At 32.7% G+C, this 18,067-nt stretch overlaps 1 protein-coding gene across 1 annotated transcript in view; it reads left to right on the top strand.

Moving 5' to 3' along the window:
* The window catches only part of RBM46 (RNA binding motif protein 46), a 58,536-nt gene extending 42,508 nt beyond the window's left edge, over positions 1–16,028 (top strand). The window contains exon 5 of the mRNA XM_088019720.1: positions 15,783–16,028. Coding sequence (XP_087875846.1) covers positions 15,783–15,982 — 200 coding nt within the window. The 3' untranslated portion in view covers positions 15,983–16,028. The remainder of the gene's footprint in view (positions 1–15,782) is intronic.
* Positions 16,029–18,067: the final 2,039 nt, after the last annotated feature.

Genomic DNA, 18,067 nt, shown 5'->3' with positions numbered 1-18,067 from the left:
TACTGAATAATCCCTTACTGAATAATCATTATGTTGTATACCTGAAATTAAAAAAAAAAATTCTTTTGAAATAATTTCTTAGACTAAATTTATTAACAGTCTATACTTTTTAAAAGGAATGACGCTAACAAATGACAAAGCACTAGTAGTAACCTTGTGTTTGACATTTACTTGAGATTCTGCTGATGGTTTTTACTTTTCCTTTGAGGATTATCATCATCTCTTCTGTACATTAACAGAAATGTAATTGTCCTAGACTGATAATTTAAATGCCAGCATTTTTTCCTCTTAAACTTAACTAAAAATTAACAAAAAATTAATTGTAAAACTCCAGGTCATAGTATGTGAAGGCCTTATGGTAGGACGACTGGTTCCATATTTAATAGTAATTTCAGTTAGCATCTTTGCTGAAAATCACCATTATAGTTTTTAAATTACTCTGAATCATTTTTATTTTATTTTGATAACTGTGTTATGAGTAGTTTTATTTTTTAATCATAATTATAAATGATCAGTTTCTTATTTATGTATATCACTATGGTAGCTGTTGTAATTCCCCACTTTTTTTTTTAACTTAGTAAGTTATTACATTACATACAGACAGAAAAGTCCACAAATCATGACTGTAAGCTTTGTGAATAACTACAGAGGGACCGCATCTGTTTAACTACCAGGTGAAGACATAAAATATCAACACTCCAAAAACCTTCTTCGTTTGGGGGCGCCTGGGTGGCTCAGTCGTTAAGCGTCTGCCTTCGGCTCAGGTCATGATCCCAGGGTCCTGGGATCGAGCCCCACATCGAGCCCCACATCGAGCCCCACATCGAGCCCCACATCAGGCTCCTTCCTCTGCAGGAAGCCTGCTTCTCCCTTTCCCACTCTCCCTGCTTGTGTTCCTTCTCTCACTGTGTCTCTCTCTGTCAAATAAATAAATAAAATCTTTAAAAAAAAAACAAAACCTTCTTCGTTTGTACCCTGACGCACATATTACCTTCTCTCTTCCCAAACCATCCTTCTGACTTCTGTGTTTTTGAAATTTATACAGCATTTTATATACTCTTGTCCGGCTTCTTTTAACATTATGCTTATGAATAAAGATTGATCCATGTTGTTGCATGTGGCAGTACGGTTCTTTTACTCTCTCTGATAGTAATATTCCAGCAGAATGTTAGGATTTATTTGCTGTTTTCTATTGTTGATAGAAATTTGAGGTGCTTTCAGTTTGTGCTGTTCAAATAATGATGCTGTGAATATTCTTGCATGCATTCCTGTTGAATACATGGGAATAAAAGTGGGTCATATTTTTAAAACTCTAGTAAATAATGCCAGTTTTTCAAAGTGATTATTTAAATTTACACTTCATGAGCAGCATATGGGTTTTGGTTGTTCCAAATTCCTGCCAACACTTGGGTATTATTAACCTTTGAAAATTTTGAACATTCTGGTTAGTATATATTGCTATCTATCTCATTGAGATTATAACTTTTATATCATTGTTTACTAATGATATCAAACATCTTTTAACAGGATTATAGGGCATTAAGATATTCTTTTTTTTTAAAAGATTTTATTCATTCACTCTTGATGAAATGTCTTTCTTGTTTTAAGTTTCTTGTCTATTGTTGTGTGTTGCTTTTTTCTTTAATTTTAATTTTAATTTCTTTCTTTTAATTTTGATACAAGCCCCTTGTTGGGTATATTTTCTACAAATACCTTCTTCTACTGTGTGGCTTACTACTCTACTTTATTTCTACTCTGTTCATGGTACACTTTGAAAAATAGAGAAGTTCTTAATTTTAGTATGATTCAATTTATCAATCTTTTTAAAGTTAGTCTTGTTTGTGTCCTGCTTAAGAAATTGTTGCTTACCTCAAAGTCATGAAATATTCTCCTATATTATATTTTAGAAATTTTTTTATCTTTTAAATTTAGTGAGGGTATGAAGTACATGTTCAAGTTTTATTTTACCTTCAGTATGTATAATCATTTACGGTACTATTTATTGAAAAGACTACCCTTTTCCCATGATTCTGAAGTGCCACCTTTAATGTAAATCAAGTATGTATGTATATGTACACACATGCACACCTATATGCACACACATGCCTTATTCTGGATTCTTTATTCCATTGATCTAATTTAATTTACTACATTGTCTTAATTACATAATTTTGAAAAGTCTTATTATTTAGTAGAGAACATCTTTACATGTTTTTTAATTATCTTGGCTCTTCTCAGCCTTTACATTTCCATATGAATTTTACAATTAGATTATAAATTTATACCAAATTTATACCAAAAAGAAGTCCTACTGGGACTTTGATTAAAACTGAATTGTATCTGCAGATCAATTTGCAAAGAAATGACATAATATTGGAACTTCTGATCCATGAACATTATAGATCTCCATTTATTTAGGCTTTCTTTAATTTTTCCAAATACTCAGTCGTCTACTGTGTAAATTTCTCCTACATCTTTCAGTAGATTGATTTGTAGGTCTTTAATGTTGTTCAATGCCATTGTAAAAGTGCTTTTTAATTTTGATTTCTGATTGTTCCTGTTTCTATAAATACAATTTATTTTTTATGTATTGAAAAAAACTATTTGATTCTAATGGTTTGATCCTACATTATTTTAAATTTTCTACCTACACAGTCATGTCAACTGCAAATAAAGAGCTTTTTCTTTCCTTTCTATCCTTATACTTTTCTTTTTTCTCTTGTTTTACTGCACTGGCTATACTGCTGGATATATGATAGGCCTTACTTCCCTGTAGTCCAGCATTGAATGCAAATGATGATAAAAGGCATCCTTTTAAACTTTCACTACTTCTCCATTAAGGTATGATGCTTGTTGTAGCTTTTATTATAGAAGCCCTTTGTCACATTAAGGACATATCCTTCTATTCCTCATTTGCTAAGAGTTTTTACCAAGAATGAGTTGGGTGATGAATTTTATCAAATGCTTTTTTTGTATATACTTAGATAATTATATAATTTTCATCTTTTATTCTTTCAATGTGATGAATTGCATTGGTGTTTCAATGTGACATCAACCTTGTATTTCTGTAACAGATGCAATTTGGTTATCATGCATTATCCTTTTTATGTGTTGCTAAATTTGGTTTTTGATATTTTCTTTAGGATTTTTACACTTGTGTTCATTAATGAGATTGGCCCATACCTTTCCTCCTAAAAACAGGAAGTTTTTTCTCTTTGTTCTGTGGAAGAGTTTTTATATAATTGGTGTGATACATTTTTTGAATATGTGAAATATCATCTAGGAAGCCATCCTTAGTTTAGAGTTTTCAGCCTTTCTTTTACTATAATAATGCATATTCAGGCTACAAATTTCCCTCCTAAAGTATGGTTATAGCTGCAACACTTATGTTTTGCTGTATTTTATTTTTATAATTTATTTCAAAATATTTTGTTTTGATTTCTTCTTGAACATGAGAAATTCTAAATTCTGAACATATGGGAATTTTTGTAGTTACTTATATATATTTTTTACTATGATCAGAAAGTATGATTTCAGTCCTTTTGATTTTTATCAACCAGTTAATGTACATATTCCATGCCTGCTTAAAAAGAATGCATTTGCTGTTGTTAATTGCAGTGTATTTACGAGGGTCGCTGTGGCAAAGTACCACAATCTGGGTGACTTAAGCAACAGAAATTTATTCGCCTACAATTCTGAAGGCTAGGTTAAGTCAAAAATCGAGGTGTTGGCAGGGCCCTGTTCCCGTTCAAGCCAGTAGGAGAGAATTTCCTTGCCTATTTTAGCTTCTGTTGTCAGCAGTCCTCGAGTTGTTGGCTTACAGATACATAACTCTAATCACTTCCTCTGTTGTGATATCGTCTTCTCTGTGTGTCTGTGTCTTCACAAGGCAGTCTCCTTTCTGTTTTCTCTACTCCTGTGAGGATACCAATCATACTAGATTAAGTCCCTCTTATACTCCACTGTGACCTCATCTTAACTAATTACATTTGCAATGGCTCTATTTCCGAATAAGGTCACATTCAGAGGTGTGAACATTTGGGACTTCAGCATATCTTTTTGGTGCACACAATTCAGTTAGGTCAAGTTTGTTAATCATATTTAAATTTCTTTTTGTTTCATGATTTTTTTGTCTGCTCATTCTGTAATTGAGAGAGGGTTATAAAAACCACCCACTGTGATTATAGGTCTATTTTTATTTCTCGTTTGGTTCTGTCAGTTTTTGCTTTTTATATTTTGAGGTTATATATTAGGTGCATAGAAATCTAGAATTGTTATATTTTTCTGGTGAAGTGTACCTTTTATCATTATACTGTCATTCTAGCTCTATCATGCATTCCTGCCTTAAAGTGTACTGTACTTCCTCTGATGTTAACATAAGCTTATAAACTGTCTTTTGGTTAGTTTGCATATTCTATATTTTTCCATTTTGTAACTTTTACTTTTCCTATATCTTAGCCGTAAGATGAGACCAATATATCGTTAGGTTCTGTTGTTGTTGTTCTTGTTGCTGTTGTTTTTGTTGAAAGTCTGTTCTTTGAGAGTTTGGTCATCTTGCATTTAATGTACTTACTGATTTGCTTAGAATCTCTCATCTTGCCATTTGCTCTCCATTCCTTGTTCTATTGCCCTGTTCTCTTTTCTGACCTTCTTTAGAGAGATGATTACTTGGCTCCTTTCTCTTCTTTTAGCTGTATTAGCTCTAGAGTCTTTACTTTTCTTTTAGTGATTACCTTGTAGACTCCAACTTGCATTCTTAACTTATTGAGGTCTAATGTTAATGCTTTTATCACATTTCTAAACAGTGTAGGAACCTCTGTACAATTTAACTTACTCCAATTTCCATAGTGTCTTGGTATTACCATATGTTTTATCTTTTTTTTTTTTTTTATAAGTAGGCTCCACACCCAGCATGGAGCCCAATGCAAGGCTCGAACTCATGACCCTGAGATCGAGACCTGAGCTGAGATCAAGAGTCGGACACTTAACTGGCTGAGCCACCCAGTTACACCCTGGTATTTCCAAAGTTTTAAACTTGTATATTTTAACCCCCACATACCTAATTATAATAGTTTTTTGTTCATATACATTTGTATTCATTTACCATTTACATATTTACCATTTCATTTGCTTTTCATTTCCTATTACATCTCCAAGTTTCTACTATGTTTGTTTCTTTATATTCTGCCCAAAGAACGTTCATTTGTATTTCCTTTGGTGTGGATATGCTTATGACAGATTACTTCAGTTTTGTTTACCTGAATATGTCTTTGATTCACCTGCCTTTTGAAAGGATATATATTTAGATCAGCAGTTATTTGCCTTTAGCCCTTTGAAGTTATAATTCCACTCACTGTCTTCTGGTTTCCATTGTTCCTGCCAAGAAGTCAGCTGTAATTTACTTATTGTTCCTTTAAACATAAATTCTCCTCACCCCTGTAGGGAGTTTTAATGTTTTTTCATTATCTGTGATTTTGGAAGTGTCACTATGATGGGCTTACATGCTATTTTCTTGGTTTTTATGTTAATTGAGACTTTTCACCACTTCTAAAATCTGTGGATCAGTGTTATTCACTTGTAGAAAGTTCTAAGTTACTCTGTTTTCAAATTCTGCTTTTGTCTCATTTTTTTTCTTCCTTTTTATATGGTACTCCAGTTCCACCTATGTTAGACCTCTTTACTGTATTCCATGTATCTATTATGTTCTTTCTGCATTTTCCACTTTTTTTTTTAAGATTTTATTTATTTATTTGACAGAGAGATACATAGCGAGAGAGGGAACAGAAGTAGGGGGAGTGGGAGAGGGAGAAGCAGGCTTTCTGCCAAGCAGGGAGCCCGATGTGGGTCTCGATCCCAGGACCGTGGGACCATGACCTGAGCCGAAGGCAGATGCTTAACCATCTGAGCCACCCAGGCATCCCAGCATTTTCCACTTTTTTATATGTTTAGTCTGTGTATTTTCTTTAGGCCTTTGCTTCATTTTTTTTTTAATCTGTGTCTAACATGCTGATAAAAGCATTTATTTGGATTTATTTCTTAGTTCTAGAATTCCATTTGACTCTTTTATGATTTACATTTTTCCTTAGAAAATTTTAGTCTTTTATTTCCTTGAGCATATTAGGCATAGTTATTTTAATATCCAGTTCTGAAAACTAAGTTCCCTGTAGATCAGTTGCTGTTGACTATTGTTTCTGTTGGTTTTAGGTCACATTGTTTTATCTTTGTGTGACTGGTTACTTTTGATTTAATGTCAGATATTGTCTATGAAAAATATAGGGACAGTTTGAAAGGTAGTATGCTGTTATGTTTATTTCAGGGAAGATTTATTTTGCTTCAGAAAGATGGCCAAGGGACTGGCAATCACAGATTGCTTATTAATCCAGGCAGGGATTGGTAAGAGTTAAAGTTGAATTTAGTCTCTTTTAAAGTTGGTCTACTTCTAGTTCAGTTTTATTCAGGTTCCAGGCATGCCTTATCACTAGCTCCTCAGCTCTGATTTTGTCCTTTTATCCTCACAAATTTGTTTGTCTCTTGTTATCTTCCGTTGACTATCAGACCCCTCTTCAGAATTGGTCAGTCCTTCTAGGGGAAGATGTGAAAACTATTTTGGGTTTCCTTCTTATCCAAGATCATGGTCCCATAATTCTTCACTGTCTTCCTTGGTCCTTTTCAGTAATTTTTGATAAGTACTTTTGCTTTTTAATAATTACCTGCATTTTCTAATTCTCACGAGGAGGGTTGATTGAAGTTACCTAATTTCATTATATATATATCAAGAAAATATTGTGACTATTTTTTCTACTGAGTTATAATCTTTAAGATGGCTGTTTAAAAATCTGTAGTTCTGTGTGGATCATCAAACATTTTCATTTGTTCTTACTTTTTTGCGCAATATCTTAGCATAGGGTTGGATGTACATCCCTACCAGAAAGCTTTAAGGGATATAAAGAGATAACCACTAAAATGTATGGATGTCCAAAGTTGTACTATATATGGTTATATTAGGCTTCAAGTAGGTAAAGTTTAGCTGTTAATAAGCAAAATGTTTTTTTATGCTTAGTATTATTTTGGCCATCCATCTCTTTTTATGACAGAAGGAAAGGATATTTGATATTTTTCAAATTTGTTTAGATTCTTTGGGCTGTCTGCTTATCAGAAATTGGGCAATGTTGTTTTTAAAGTCCTTTCTTTATTTTATTTGTACTTGGAAAAACCAACTAATAAGGACTTAATTGGTATAGAAAGATTTTTTTTTGATTATGTATTAACTCATGCTTTTCATTCATGTATCAAAGTACTGTTCTCTTTGTTCATCTTTGCAGAGATTCAGAAATGATAATTATTTGTCACTTTTTTCTTTTGTTCTTTAAGTTTATTTTCCTATTTACTGATCAGAAGGTTTTTAAAGTTATCAGGGATTCCTTGCACTTCCAAGATTAGGGATAACATCAATCTAAAGACTCAATTCTTTTCTGTCTTCACTGCTTACAGACAGGGAACACAATCTCTTCAGCCTGGACCTATGTAGAAGAATTTGGAGAAAATAAACAGGTAAGAAAAAGTCTTTTAGGAATATTAAGTGATACATTTAGTTTCCAGAAAGCCAGTTATAAATTATTCTTCTTATGGTTATAAGAAGAAATATTTAAAATTGTCTAAAGAAGCTTGTGAAATATTTGGTTATAATAGCTTTGTTAATCATAGATTCATTAAGCAAAGTTCTAAAAAATTAAACTGGTTTCCGTATTTCAGGTTCTTCTCAAAGCTTATAACATACTAGTGTATGTTGTGAACCACCACAGATGGTAAACAGTATTTTAATGTAGATGTTGTTGGAGTGTGTTATATGTAGATTATTCAGCATTTCTCAAGCTTATCTGAAAATTTCTTATCTGTTTTTTTGAACAAATAAAACCACAGTTATTATTGATACAATTTGGAATAAAAGTTATTTACCAGGATTCACTCTTTAGTTTTTCCAACATGGTACTGAGAGGATAGGTTTTAGTAGAATGTTAAAGGTAGTTTATAGTTTGAGTAAGATTACTTTCATTCAAATTCCTTTTCACATGTTGAGGCAAAAAGAAATGTTGTGGTTCCCTGGGTAGAATCCATGTTTTAGTTCTGTATTCTTAAGGAAGCTAAAACTTCATCTTTCTGTGCCTCAATTTCCTTGCTGTTAAAGAGGAAAATAATGCTATTTGTTTTGTAAGGCTTTTATAAGGATTAAGTAGTGCTGATGTTGTATAGTTACTTTTGGCACTTAATAAGTACTCAATAAATATTAACTCATTAATAGAACTCATACTTCAGATACAAGGAAATATATTTATTATGCTTGAGGCTTATAACTTTATTTTGTAGATCTTAATCTTAACATAAAAATTCAAATATGTGATGCTATTCTCAGAAATACCTTTTCTTACAAGATTCTGTAGTTCAAATTTTGAATTGTGAGGACTAATTTTATTGATAGAAATGGAACTTGAAAGAGTTGCTATCTTTCCTAAGGCCTTTATCTTCTCTTCACTTTTGCCCAGATTGTTTTTCTAGTGAGCTGCAATTTTTGAGCTATACTGAAGCCTAGATAAACTGTAGCACTCAGATCATAATTTTACTCTCTTATAGGTTGCTGTTCTATTAATCTCTTCCAAATGGTTTAGAAACTATTTTTAAAAGGAATTTGACATAATCTGTTAAACAAAGGTAGCAAACTGGAAGCTCTAGATATGGTCTGTTTGGTCTCTGGTTTTTTTGAAAGGAAAGCAACTAGATTTAATTTCAGTACAAATAGCTAGACACCTGTTTTACATTTGGTCCTCTTTGAGTTCTTTTTTCATTTGTTTGTTACATCTTAGCCTCTGAGGGCACTTGAATTGTAATCACTGTGTTTAACATAGTTCAAGAATATTTCTGTTTTGTTTTTAATGTTTCCCTATTACATATTAGCCCCATTAAAAGTTCTTCCCAAAGTGATTTGCAAAGTTGGTCAGTGAAATAACTGTTCCTAAGGTCAAACAAGTTTGGGAAAAGTTGTGTTCTCTATACTGCCCTAGGAAAAATCATAATGCTTATTAGCATATTGAAAATCATTGTAGTAGCAACCTGTGTAAGTGTTAAATCCAGTTTTACTAAATTTTTTTCAAGATTTTATTTGGCTAAGGGATTCTTGTTTTGAGGTACTTGAATTGTAAGGGGATGTAGGTTGGGAAACACTGAAACTAACTCAAACACTTGGTTTTTTTTTTTTAAGGTTTTATTTATTTATTTATTTGACAGAGAGAGACAGCGAGAGAGGGAACACAAGCAGGGGGAGGGGCAGAGGGAGAAGCGGGCTTCTCGCCGAGCAGGGAGCCTGATGTGGGGTTCGATCCCAGGACCCTGAGATCATGACCTGAGCTGAAGGCAGTTGCTTAACCAACTGAGCCACCCAGGTGCCCCTCAAACACTTAGGTTTTGTTTATAACCTTATTGAAGTATAATTGAAATACAATAAAGTACACACTTAAAGTGTACACTTTGGTCAGTTGGGTTTATATATACATCTGTTAAATGATATCACAATCAAGAAAACAAACATTTCTGTCACCCCTGCAGTAACCTGTTCCTCCTTCTATCTTCTTTTCCAGGCAACCACCGATCTGATTGCTATTACTATAGATTAGTTTGCTTTTCCTAGAATTTCAAACCTTTGTTTTTGAAAGCTTAAATTACAATCTTTAGATAATTTAGAATGAAACAGTAGTAATTTCTTAAAAATAAAAGTACAGGTATCTGACAATTACGTTTATGAAAATTGTTATATACTGTCAAAGTTTCACAGTAAGAATTTGAAACTCAAATCACTCTTTCAAAGTTATATAGAAAATATATTGTAAATTTAGAAACTACTTCAATTAAAAACAAAAGCAGATGATTTTTTCCCCAAAACTGAATCTGAAAAATATAATCACTCTAGTAAAAACAGAGAACTAACCAACTAGAACTTTATAAAAAAGGAGTTAGAGATAATAACTTTCGTTTTTATCCAAGCCACCATTACTAAGATTAACATACCTCCTAAAAATCATCTTAAAACAGAAAAACTGACCTAAGCTACTCTGTGAGCCTAGTCTTAGAAGAAAACAGTGGTCATTTCATGTCTACTTCTTGCTCTCTGCTATCAGTTGCCTATAGCAAAAATTAAGTAGAGGGTAAAAATACCTTGTTTTGGTCAAAATTTAATTTAATTTTGTAATAGGGCAAGTAAAGGAGGTAAAAATGCCAGTAAATTTGATAATAATGAATTTGTTGTAGCCAAAAATATCACTTAAAAATTTCTAGTTAATGATTTTTAAATATGTCATAGATTATAAGTTGTTTAATAATTAGCAATTTTGAAAATTCCTTCCTCTGCTTTACCGTCAGTTCTTGACAATTCTTTACTAGTATGGAAAGTATAAAATAAATGATAAATGTCACTTACACTATAATATAGATTTTTTAAACCTCTCTTTGAACCCAGCCATGTTTTATGTTCTGTGTATATACAATGCTGTGTTAACAAGTGTTAACACTTTGGCAGATGAAGTTCAGTGAACTCAGTAAGAAAGTTACTGAGTTATTTCAGTTGTGGCCTGTTTGAATGTTAGAAATTGAAATAATAAAATGGTGAAATGATATTTTTTCAAAAATTTTAATAAAGAAGTACTTAAAATATGTATTAAAGGTATGGAACATGTATTACAGGTATGGGAAATGTATCTCATAGATCAAAATATCAGGTGCTTCATTCTCATACACTGCTTTTGGGAGGGGAAAACAGTATAACTGTCTTGGAAAACAGTATATCGCCTCAAAAAGTTAAACATAAAACTATCTTATGACCCAGCATGTCGATTTCTAGTTATTTACTCCAAAGAATTGAAAGCATATGTCCACATGAAATTTTGTACACATTACTCCTTAGCAGCATTATTCATAACAGCCAACAGGTAGAAACAACCTAAATGTCCATTGACTGATGAGTGTATAAACAAAATGTGGTGTTTTCACGCAAGGGCTCTAAAGAGGAATGAAGTTCTGATATATACTACAACATGGGTAAACCTTGAAAACAAATGCTAAGGAGCTAGTTAAAAAAGATGACATAAATTGTATGATTCCATTTATATCAAAAATCTAGAACAGGCAAATCAATAGAATCAGAAAAATTAGTGGTTGCTGGAACTGGGGGAGAGGGAGGGGAGTGACTGCTAATAGGTACAGAGTTTGTTTAGGGTGATGAAAATGTTCTGGATAGTGGTATTGGTTGCACAACTTTGTGAATCTATTAAAAACCACTGAACTGTACACTTAACGGTACATCAAAAAGAGGGAGTGGATGTGAAGGTAGAACTGAAATAGTTAAGGAGAAGAAAAAAAATAGTTACCAAGGAGAATTATGAGGAATGTACTTATTAATGGAAAATTAGTGAGTACGGTCAGAAACAAACCAGAAGAAAAAGATAGCCAAAATAAGCATAAGAAGACACTTTCAACTCAATTTAAAGTCTCCATTAAGGGCTTCCTCCCTCTTTACATGAAGCAGAAAAGCAGTTTGAGAATCCATGGCGTTTGGCCAAGATGTATAAGAGAATTAGAAACAAACAAATGAGACACAAATGGAGTAAAGCAGTGTACATCCCTTGCTTAGATGTTCACTGAGGAACATCCTGGTGGTGTTTATCTCTTGTGTCAGACAGAAAAAGGTAGTAGATTAAATTATCACTTACAAAAGTGGGACTGACAAACGGGTGGTGAATGTGCTGCCCAGTCTCTGCCCTCGCTCCCAGGTCAGTGGCCCAACAGTTACTCTGTTCGTACTAGCCACAGCTTCCAAATCCTTGGGAATGTGGGGTCCTTTGAGCCATTACTGCTTGATGAGAATTGGCACTTAAGGTTAAGCCTATTTGCTGTATAGACCAAAGTTATTCTTTGAAAATGTTTGTATTCATTCATGTTATAAATACGAAACTCTGTACGATTTGATCAAAATGCTATCTCTAATCATTACATTAGAGCAAGTCATTTTATTATTAGTATTCTTTTTTTTTTTTTTTTTGCAAACGGGCCTTTTTTTCAAGTGGCATTCTTAGATAACATTTAGCGTATAAAACGGGAGTGCAGAGCTGTGTGGGTCGAAATGGGAAATGTGGGTGTGGGTAGGTGCAAGCAGCAGCCAGATAGCTTGGAGCACCATCTATTGTATTTCTACCCCCTGTTTGTATCAGCCTCTTGAGACACTTTCCCCAACCCAGTTTTGAGAAGATTGCCAGAGTGCAAAAGCTTGGTCAAGTAGAAATAATACTTTCCTAGGAATTAGGAGACCTAATTTTTAATTCGTTTTTCTTCATTTAACTGTGGGAGTATCCAGCAGTCACTTAATCAACCATCTTTTGTCTGTGTCATTCTTCAGTGAAAGAGGTGGTTGGAATTAGAGACTTCTGAGGACCAACCTATCCCTGGTTTATGATTTTGAATTAGAGAATTTGATTAGTTAAAAATTTTATTAATATCAACAATAAAAAGTCAAACCAATAAAAATGAGCAAAAGGCTTGAATACATACTTTACTAAAGAACATGTTCAAATGGGCGACTAAACACATTATTCGTCATGAGAGAAATCCAAATTAAAACCAAAAGGAGATACCATTTCACATCACTGGAATAAGTATGATTCAAAACACTGGTAATACCAAATGTTGGTGAGGATGTGGAATAGCCAGAACTCTCATAGTTTACTAGTGTGGATGTAGGATGGTCACACTGGGGAACCGTTGAACAGTATCTGTCTGCCCTATGACCCAACAGTTTCACTCCTAGTTATTTACCCAAAAGAAATGAAAACATATCAAAACAAAAAAGACTTGTATAAGAATGTTTGTAACAGCTTTATTCATAATAGTCAAAAATTAGAAACAACTCACATATTTATCTGTCAACAGGTAAATGGATAAAAAATGTTAGTGTATACATACAACAGAATACTGCTGAACAATTAAAAGGAGTAAACTGACATACACAACATAATGAGTCTTAGAAATTATATTGAGAGAAAGAAGCTAGGCTTAAAATTTCTTAAAAAATTCATTTTATATGGAGTCCCAGAACAGACAAATCTAAGCTATAGTGAGAAATCAAAAAGTGGTTGCCTCCAACAGAAGGGCTATTAACTGGAAAGGAGCACAAGGAACTTCTGGATTGATGGATATGTTTTCTATCTTGTTTTAGGTGTTGGTTGCGTAGGTTTATAGAGTTATCAGAACTCATTGAAATGAACACATAGGACATAGGCATTTCACTGTATGTAAATTGTACCTCAGTTTAAAAAGTATTAAGACAATTGAATAATTACCAGTGTAAAACTTAAATTCTGAAATTGGCTCTATCATTCCCTTAAGAAGGGGAAAGGGGAGGACAGATCCAAGTCTGAGACAGAAACAGTGGGATTAAAGAGCTAAGGATATTCATTGGGAAGAAAAACCAGGGGTGGGCAAGTAAGTATATGCTAGGAATTCTGACTCATTTATTAATTTATTTCATAAAAATCAGTGATGCTTTCTGATTTTTATTTTGTGATATATATTATATGTTAGATCTAAGGAAAACATGATTCATCTAGGTTTATGCCAGTAATTACTATCTTAAGTTTGATATGCATTATATTTTCTAATTACCCAGATTTTTTCTGAACATATTTAGATTCTTACATTATAATAAAATTTATTTTAGAAATGCTTGTAAAATCTTATGAACATTGAAGCTTTTCATTTCTTAATCTTTTTAGTATTAGGGGGAAATTTTTTTCTCTTGATTTAGCCTTTATGAATGAGGTCATCAAAGTCAACTTTAAATTTTGTATTTTAATTTAGTTTCCTTAGAAATGTGAGAAGACGACAGTTGATGAATGTATTTTTAAATTAAAGGTTTACAGTAGGAGACTATTTAAAATGCCCATTTTCAGACCTAAGTACTATGCCAGTAGCCAATTGTCTGGCTCTCTTCTTTGTGAAATCATTCCCTGAATATATATGTCTCTTTTATCTACATTTCAATGAATAGGCTGTATTAACTGTTGCATGGATATAAACCCAAAGTGAAAGTGATTTCTCTGAAAACTACATTTTCCCCACCTACAGAAGTGTAACTAAAGATCTGCTCCTCTGAATCATATAGTCTATGACCACATTGTTAAAAATTGAAAGAGCTAGTTGTATCATAGATACATGTCTAATAAGGAGTTGACTGTATTTGCGTAATACTCTTTAGGAGGAGAGAATCAGAACTTTTTTTTAAAGCAATTAATTTGAATTATAGGAGCACTAAGGTTTCTGTTAATACTAAATACCATACCCTTTAGGCATAGTGGATCCTTTAAGAGAAGAAAAACAATTCTGTGATAATCTACTTATCCTACTTTGGATATTAGAAAAGCAAATGATATCAAAGTAATTCCTTATCCAATTTCAAAATACTGAAAATATTTTGAACTGGATATCTTAAATGTATTTGTCTTCTTGGAACAGACTGCTTTTATTGATTTTATGGTACCATTAATAAAAATAAAAAGATTATAAAATTAATCAAGTTAGTTTTACAGTGCTAGAAATTAAACCTATATTTAACTGATTTTTATTTTTTCCATTTTTCTTCTTAACTAGGTCCTTACTGATGTTGCTTGAGCTTATTCTCCTGCAGTTGATCTCATTCCTGTTGGCTAAATATTAAGTCCCATGACAACATTAAGTTAATGCTCATATGTTTTAGGCCTCATCTATAATACCAGGAAAATATAAAAAAAACTTGACTTGTACATTATATTACCTAATTCCTTTTCTTCCATTCCTAGAAACACCATAACTTTTATAAATAATCATTTTATAGTCATTGTTAGACCCTTGGCTTATTCTACCCTAAAGAACATAGTTGAGTTTTTGGAAAGTACAGGATTTACAAATTTGGTCTTTAATATTCATACACACATATAAACATTACAGTTAATGAAGCAGGAAATTATTGATGCATAAGATGCATGTTTATTGTGAAATAGTAATATTTCAAATATAACTGGTTTTTAAAAAATAATTTGGTCTTAATTTTTGGATTTTTCTATCCATAAGTTGATAATGGTTTCTTGAAGTTTACTTTATAAACATGATTCATTTTACTGTTTTATGGTACAAGTAGGAACACTAATGTTAAATTGGTGTATTGAGTTATACAGATGTTAAATTGGTATTTAAATAATGAAATATTGGACAGTTAGTTTACACCAAATGTTTTTGCAGTCCAAGGGAGGATGTTTCTGCTGGTTTGATGCCTAATACAGTTTAAAAAAAACTAAGCAAATATGAATTTGCTGTTTTTTATCTTTTCTTCATGGACTATCCCTTAGCATCAGAACCAAATTTAAAAGGAGCTGCATTGTGGGACAAGAGAAATCAGAGGTTCTCTTTTATCTGTGATCAAAACCACACAAAACAATTAAGAGATTTGCAAGTAAAAGATACCCAAGAATGCATTCTAGTAAGATCTCTGAAGTGTTGTGTCAGTGAAAGGAACAGGACTGACTGATAAAACTATCAGGATTTGCAGGGCTGTTAATGTTGAAACAGTCTTTACCAGCGAAATAGTATTAGCAGGATTTTGAATGTTAGAACATTATGTTAGACTGTGATTACAGTTTTCATGCTTTGTCTCTTTGAATTAAATTTGTTTCCATAAAGATGTGCAGCATAATTGTTCATGTATTTATTTACAGACTACAGTTTCCGTCGCAGCTCATTAAATAGTCTTTCCCCTGTTAGTGCTACTCTCTCTTCTGGGACTCCCAGCGTGCTTCCTTACACTTCAAGGCCTCATTCTTGTCCAGGCTGTCCCTTGTCACCAACGGTATCACTTGCTAGTGGCAGCCATGTCGGACAGCGACTCTATATCTCCAATCAGGCCTCATTCTTCTGAGAAGATACTGTAAACACGAGTATGCAAGTTTCTTTGTAAAGCATGCCAATTAAAATACTGTTTTATTTTAGAATCGGGTTTGCACATTTGGTTTTAAAATGATAAATATATATTTATTTCAACATAGTAAACATCAACCATAATTCAGAATAACCTACAGTTGTAGAACTTGGAAAAATGCTAAGTTTAAAAAGTTATTCAGTGGTTTCTCTTGATAAAGGTATAGCAAACTACTCTTCTTTTTAAACTTTTGGGATTTTAAGTACTTCTAATTCCTGAGTGGGCAGTAGAACCCAATAGTTTATGTTAAATTTTTGCATAATAACTTTGCCAAATAGCATTTCACAAATTATTTAAGCACTTGCAGACAATCGTTATCCTAGATTTGATTACCAAGGATCACTTATCTGTATTAGAGATTATAACAGTTATATAACCAGAAGCATCTATTATGTAGAAAGAAATGAAGGGCAAAAAGATTAAGATACAGATTTTATGCAGTACTAAAGGAAAAGCAGTCTACCATTGTGGTCCTTGAAAATAACTCTAAATATTTTAGTTAATTATTTGTTATAGAAATAAATTTTAATTTTGCTGTTAATGCATTTCAGGTTTTTATAGTTATGCTTCTTTTGTGTTTTTGATATTCACTGTATAGTTGTTTAAATAGTAAGTGTTCCGGTTTTTTAATGTTGAAATCATGTGTTGTTTAATTTTTGTACTTGAATTCAAATTCTTTGACATTAAATATGTGATGCTTCTAATATGCATGTGTTTTGTTTTCGTTTATTAGTATGCACAAAAAAGATCTCACAGTCACCTTGACCTTTTCATGGGCCATGGTCCTCTGGTCATGGTCCATGGGACCAAAGCAAAGCATATTGCAGACAAAAAATTGTTAGTTTTGTGAAATATAGTAACCAAAATCCTTTTCAGGAGCCAATAGAAATACTTTTTGTTGATGAAGCCAGTGAAGTTTCCTTCTTTTATTTATAAATACTTAGTGAATCCAGCCATTTTGACTGTTTAATGATTTGGTAATGCACATTTATGATGAATTTCTAATGATGGTTTACATAATTGATAATCAGGGACAAAAATTTTTCCACTCTTAGATACCAGATGTTAACTTTGTTGATTAACTCATTATGTAGCAGCATAGGACATGGGATTTGCATGTGTAGAATATGAAATCGTTGCAAATATTTCTTCTAGCTTAAGTTTCTAGCAGAAGTTGTATGGAGAGTAAATTACAGTTGACCCTTGAACAACACAGGTTTGAACTGGACGGATTCATTTATACAAGGATTTTTTTATACTGTTCAGTAGTGTAAAATTTCCTTATGATTTTCTTAATAAACATATTCTTTTCTCTAGCTTTATTGTAAGAATACAGTATATAATATAGCATACGAAATATGTGTTAATAGACTGTTTATGTCACTGGTAAGGCCTCAGATCAACAGACCCTTAGTAGTTCAATTTTGGGGGAGTCTAAGGTGGATTTTTGACTATGTGGGGGTTGGTGCGGGGGGGGGGAGTTGGTGCCCCCAGCCCCTGTGTTTGTTGTTCAAGGGTCAACTGTAGTCTCATTTATTTTCACCCTCTAGAATGATCATTCCATATAACCATATGCAGTACTTAACTTTCCAGGTTACTGCTTTAGATTTTCTAATTTAAATGAGCATAGATACTATCTTAACCAAAATTAATTTTTTTTCCTGACATAGATTGTATAGGTCTTGCAGTTTAATTACCATGATTTACAGGTTCATGTCACTCCTTTGGCAAACACATAGAGTGTTTATTTAGTTAGCTACTGCGCTAATACCCTTCGGATATGGAGGTGACTCAGATTCCAAACCAAAAGAAAACACATTAATATAGTTTTTCATAGGAATGTTTGTAATGGCCCAAATAATCATAATTACAAGTTCTCACATAGCATTTTTCATTAAAAAACAAACCCACAAACAATTGAGAGAGCTTACCAGCCACACAGTGTATTTGGAGATCCATAGTAATCTGATGGAAAATATTTAAGCTTTGGCTATCATATTGGATACCACTTCTGCCAAGTAACAG

This window comes from Eumetopias jubatus, unplaced genomic scaffold, assembly GCF_037043125.1.
Source record: "Eumetopias jubatus isolate StellerSeaLion01/CBP00866 unplaced genomic scaffold, mEumJub1_p1.0 scaffold_2, whole genome shotgun sequence".
Lineage (NCBI taxonomy): Eukaryota > Metazoa > Chordata > Mammalia > Carnivora > Otariidae > Eumetopias > Eumetopias jubatus.
This window is presented reverse-complemented; position numbering and strand designations above follow the sequence as displayed.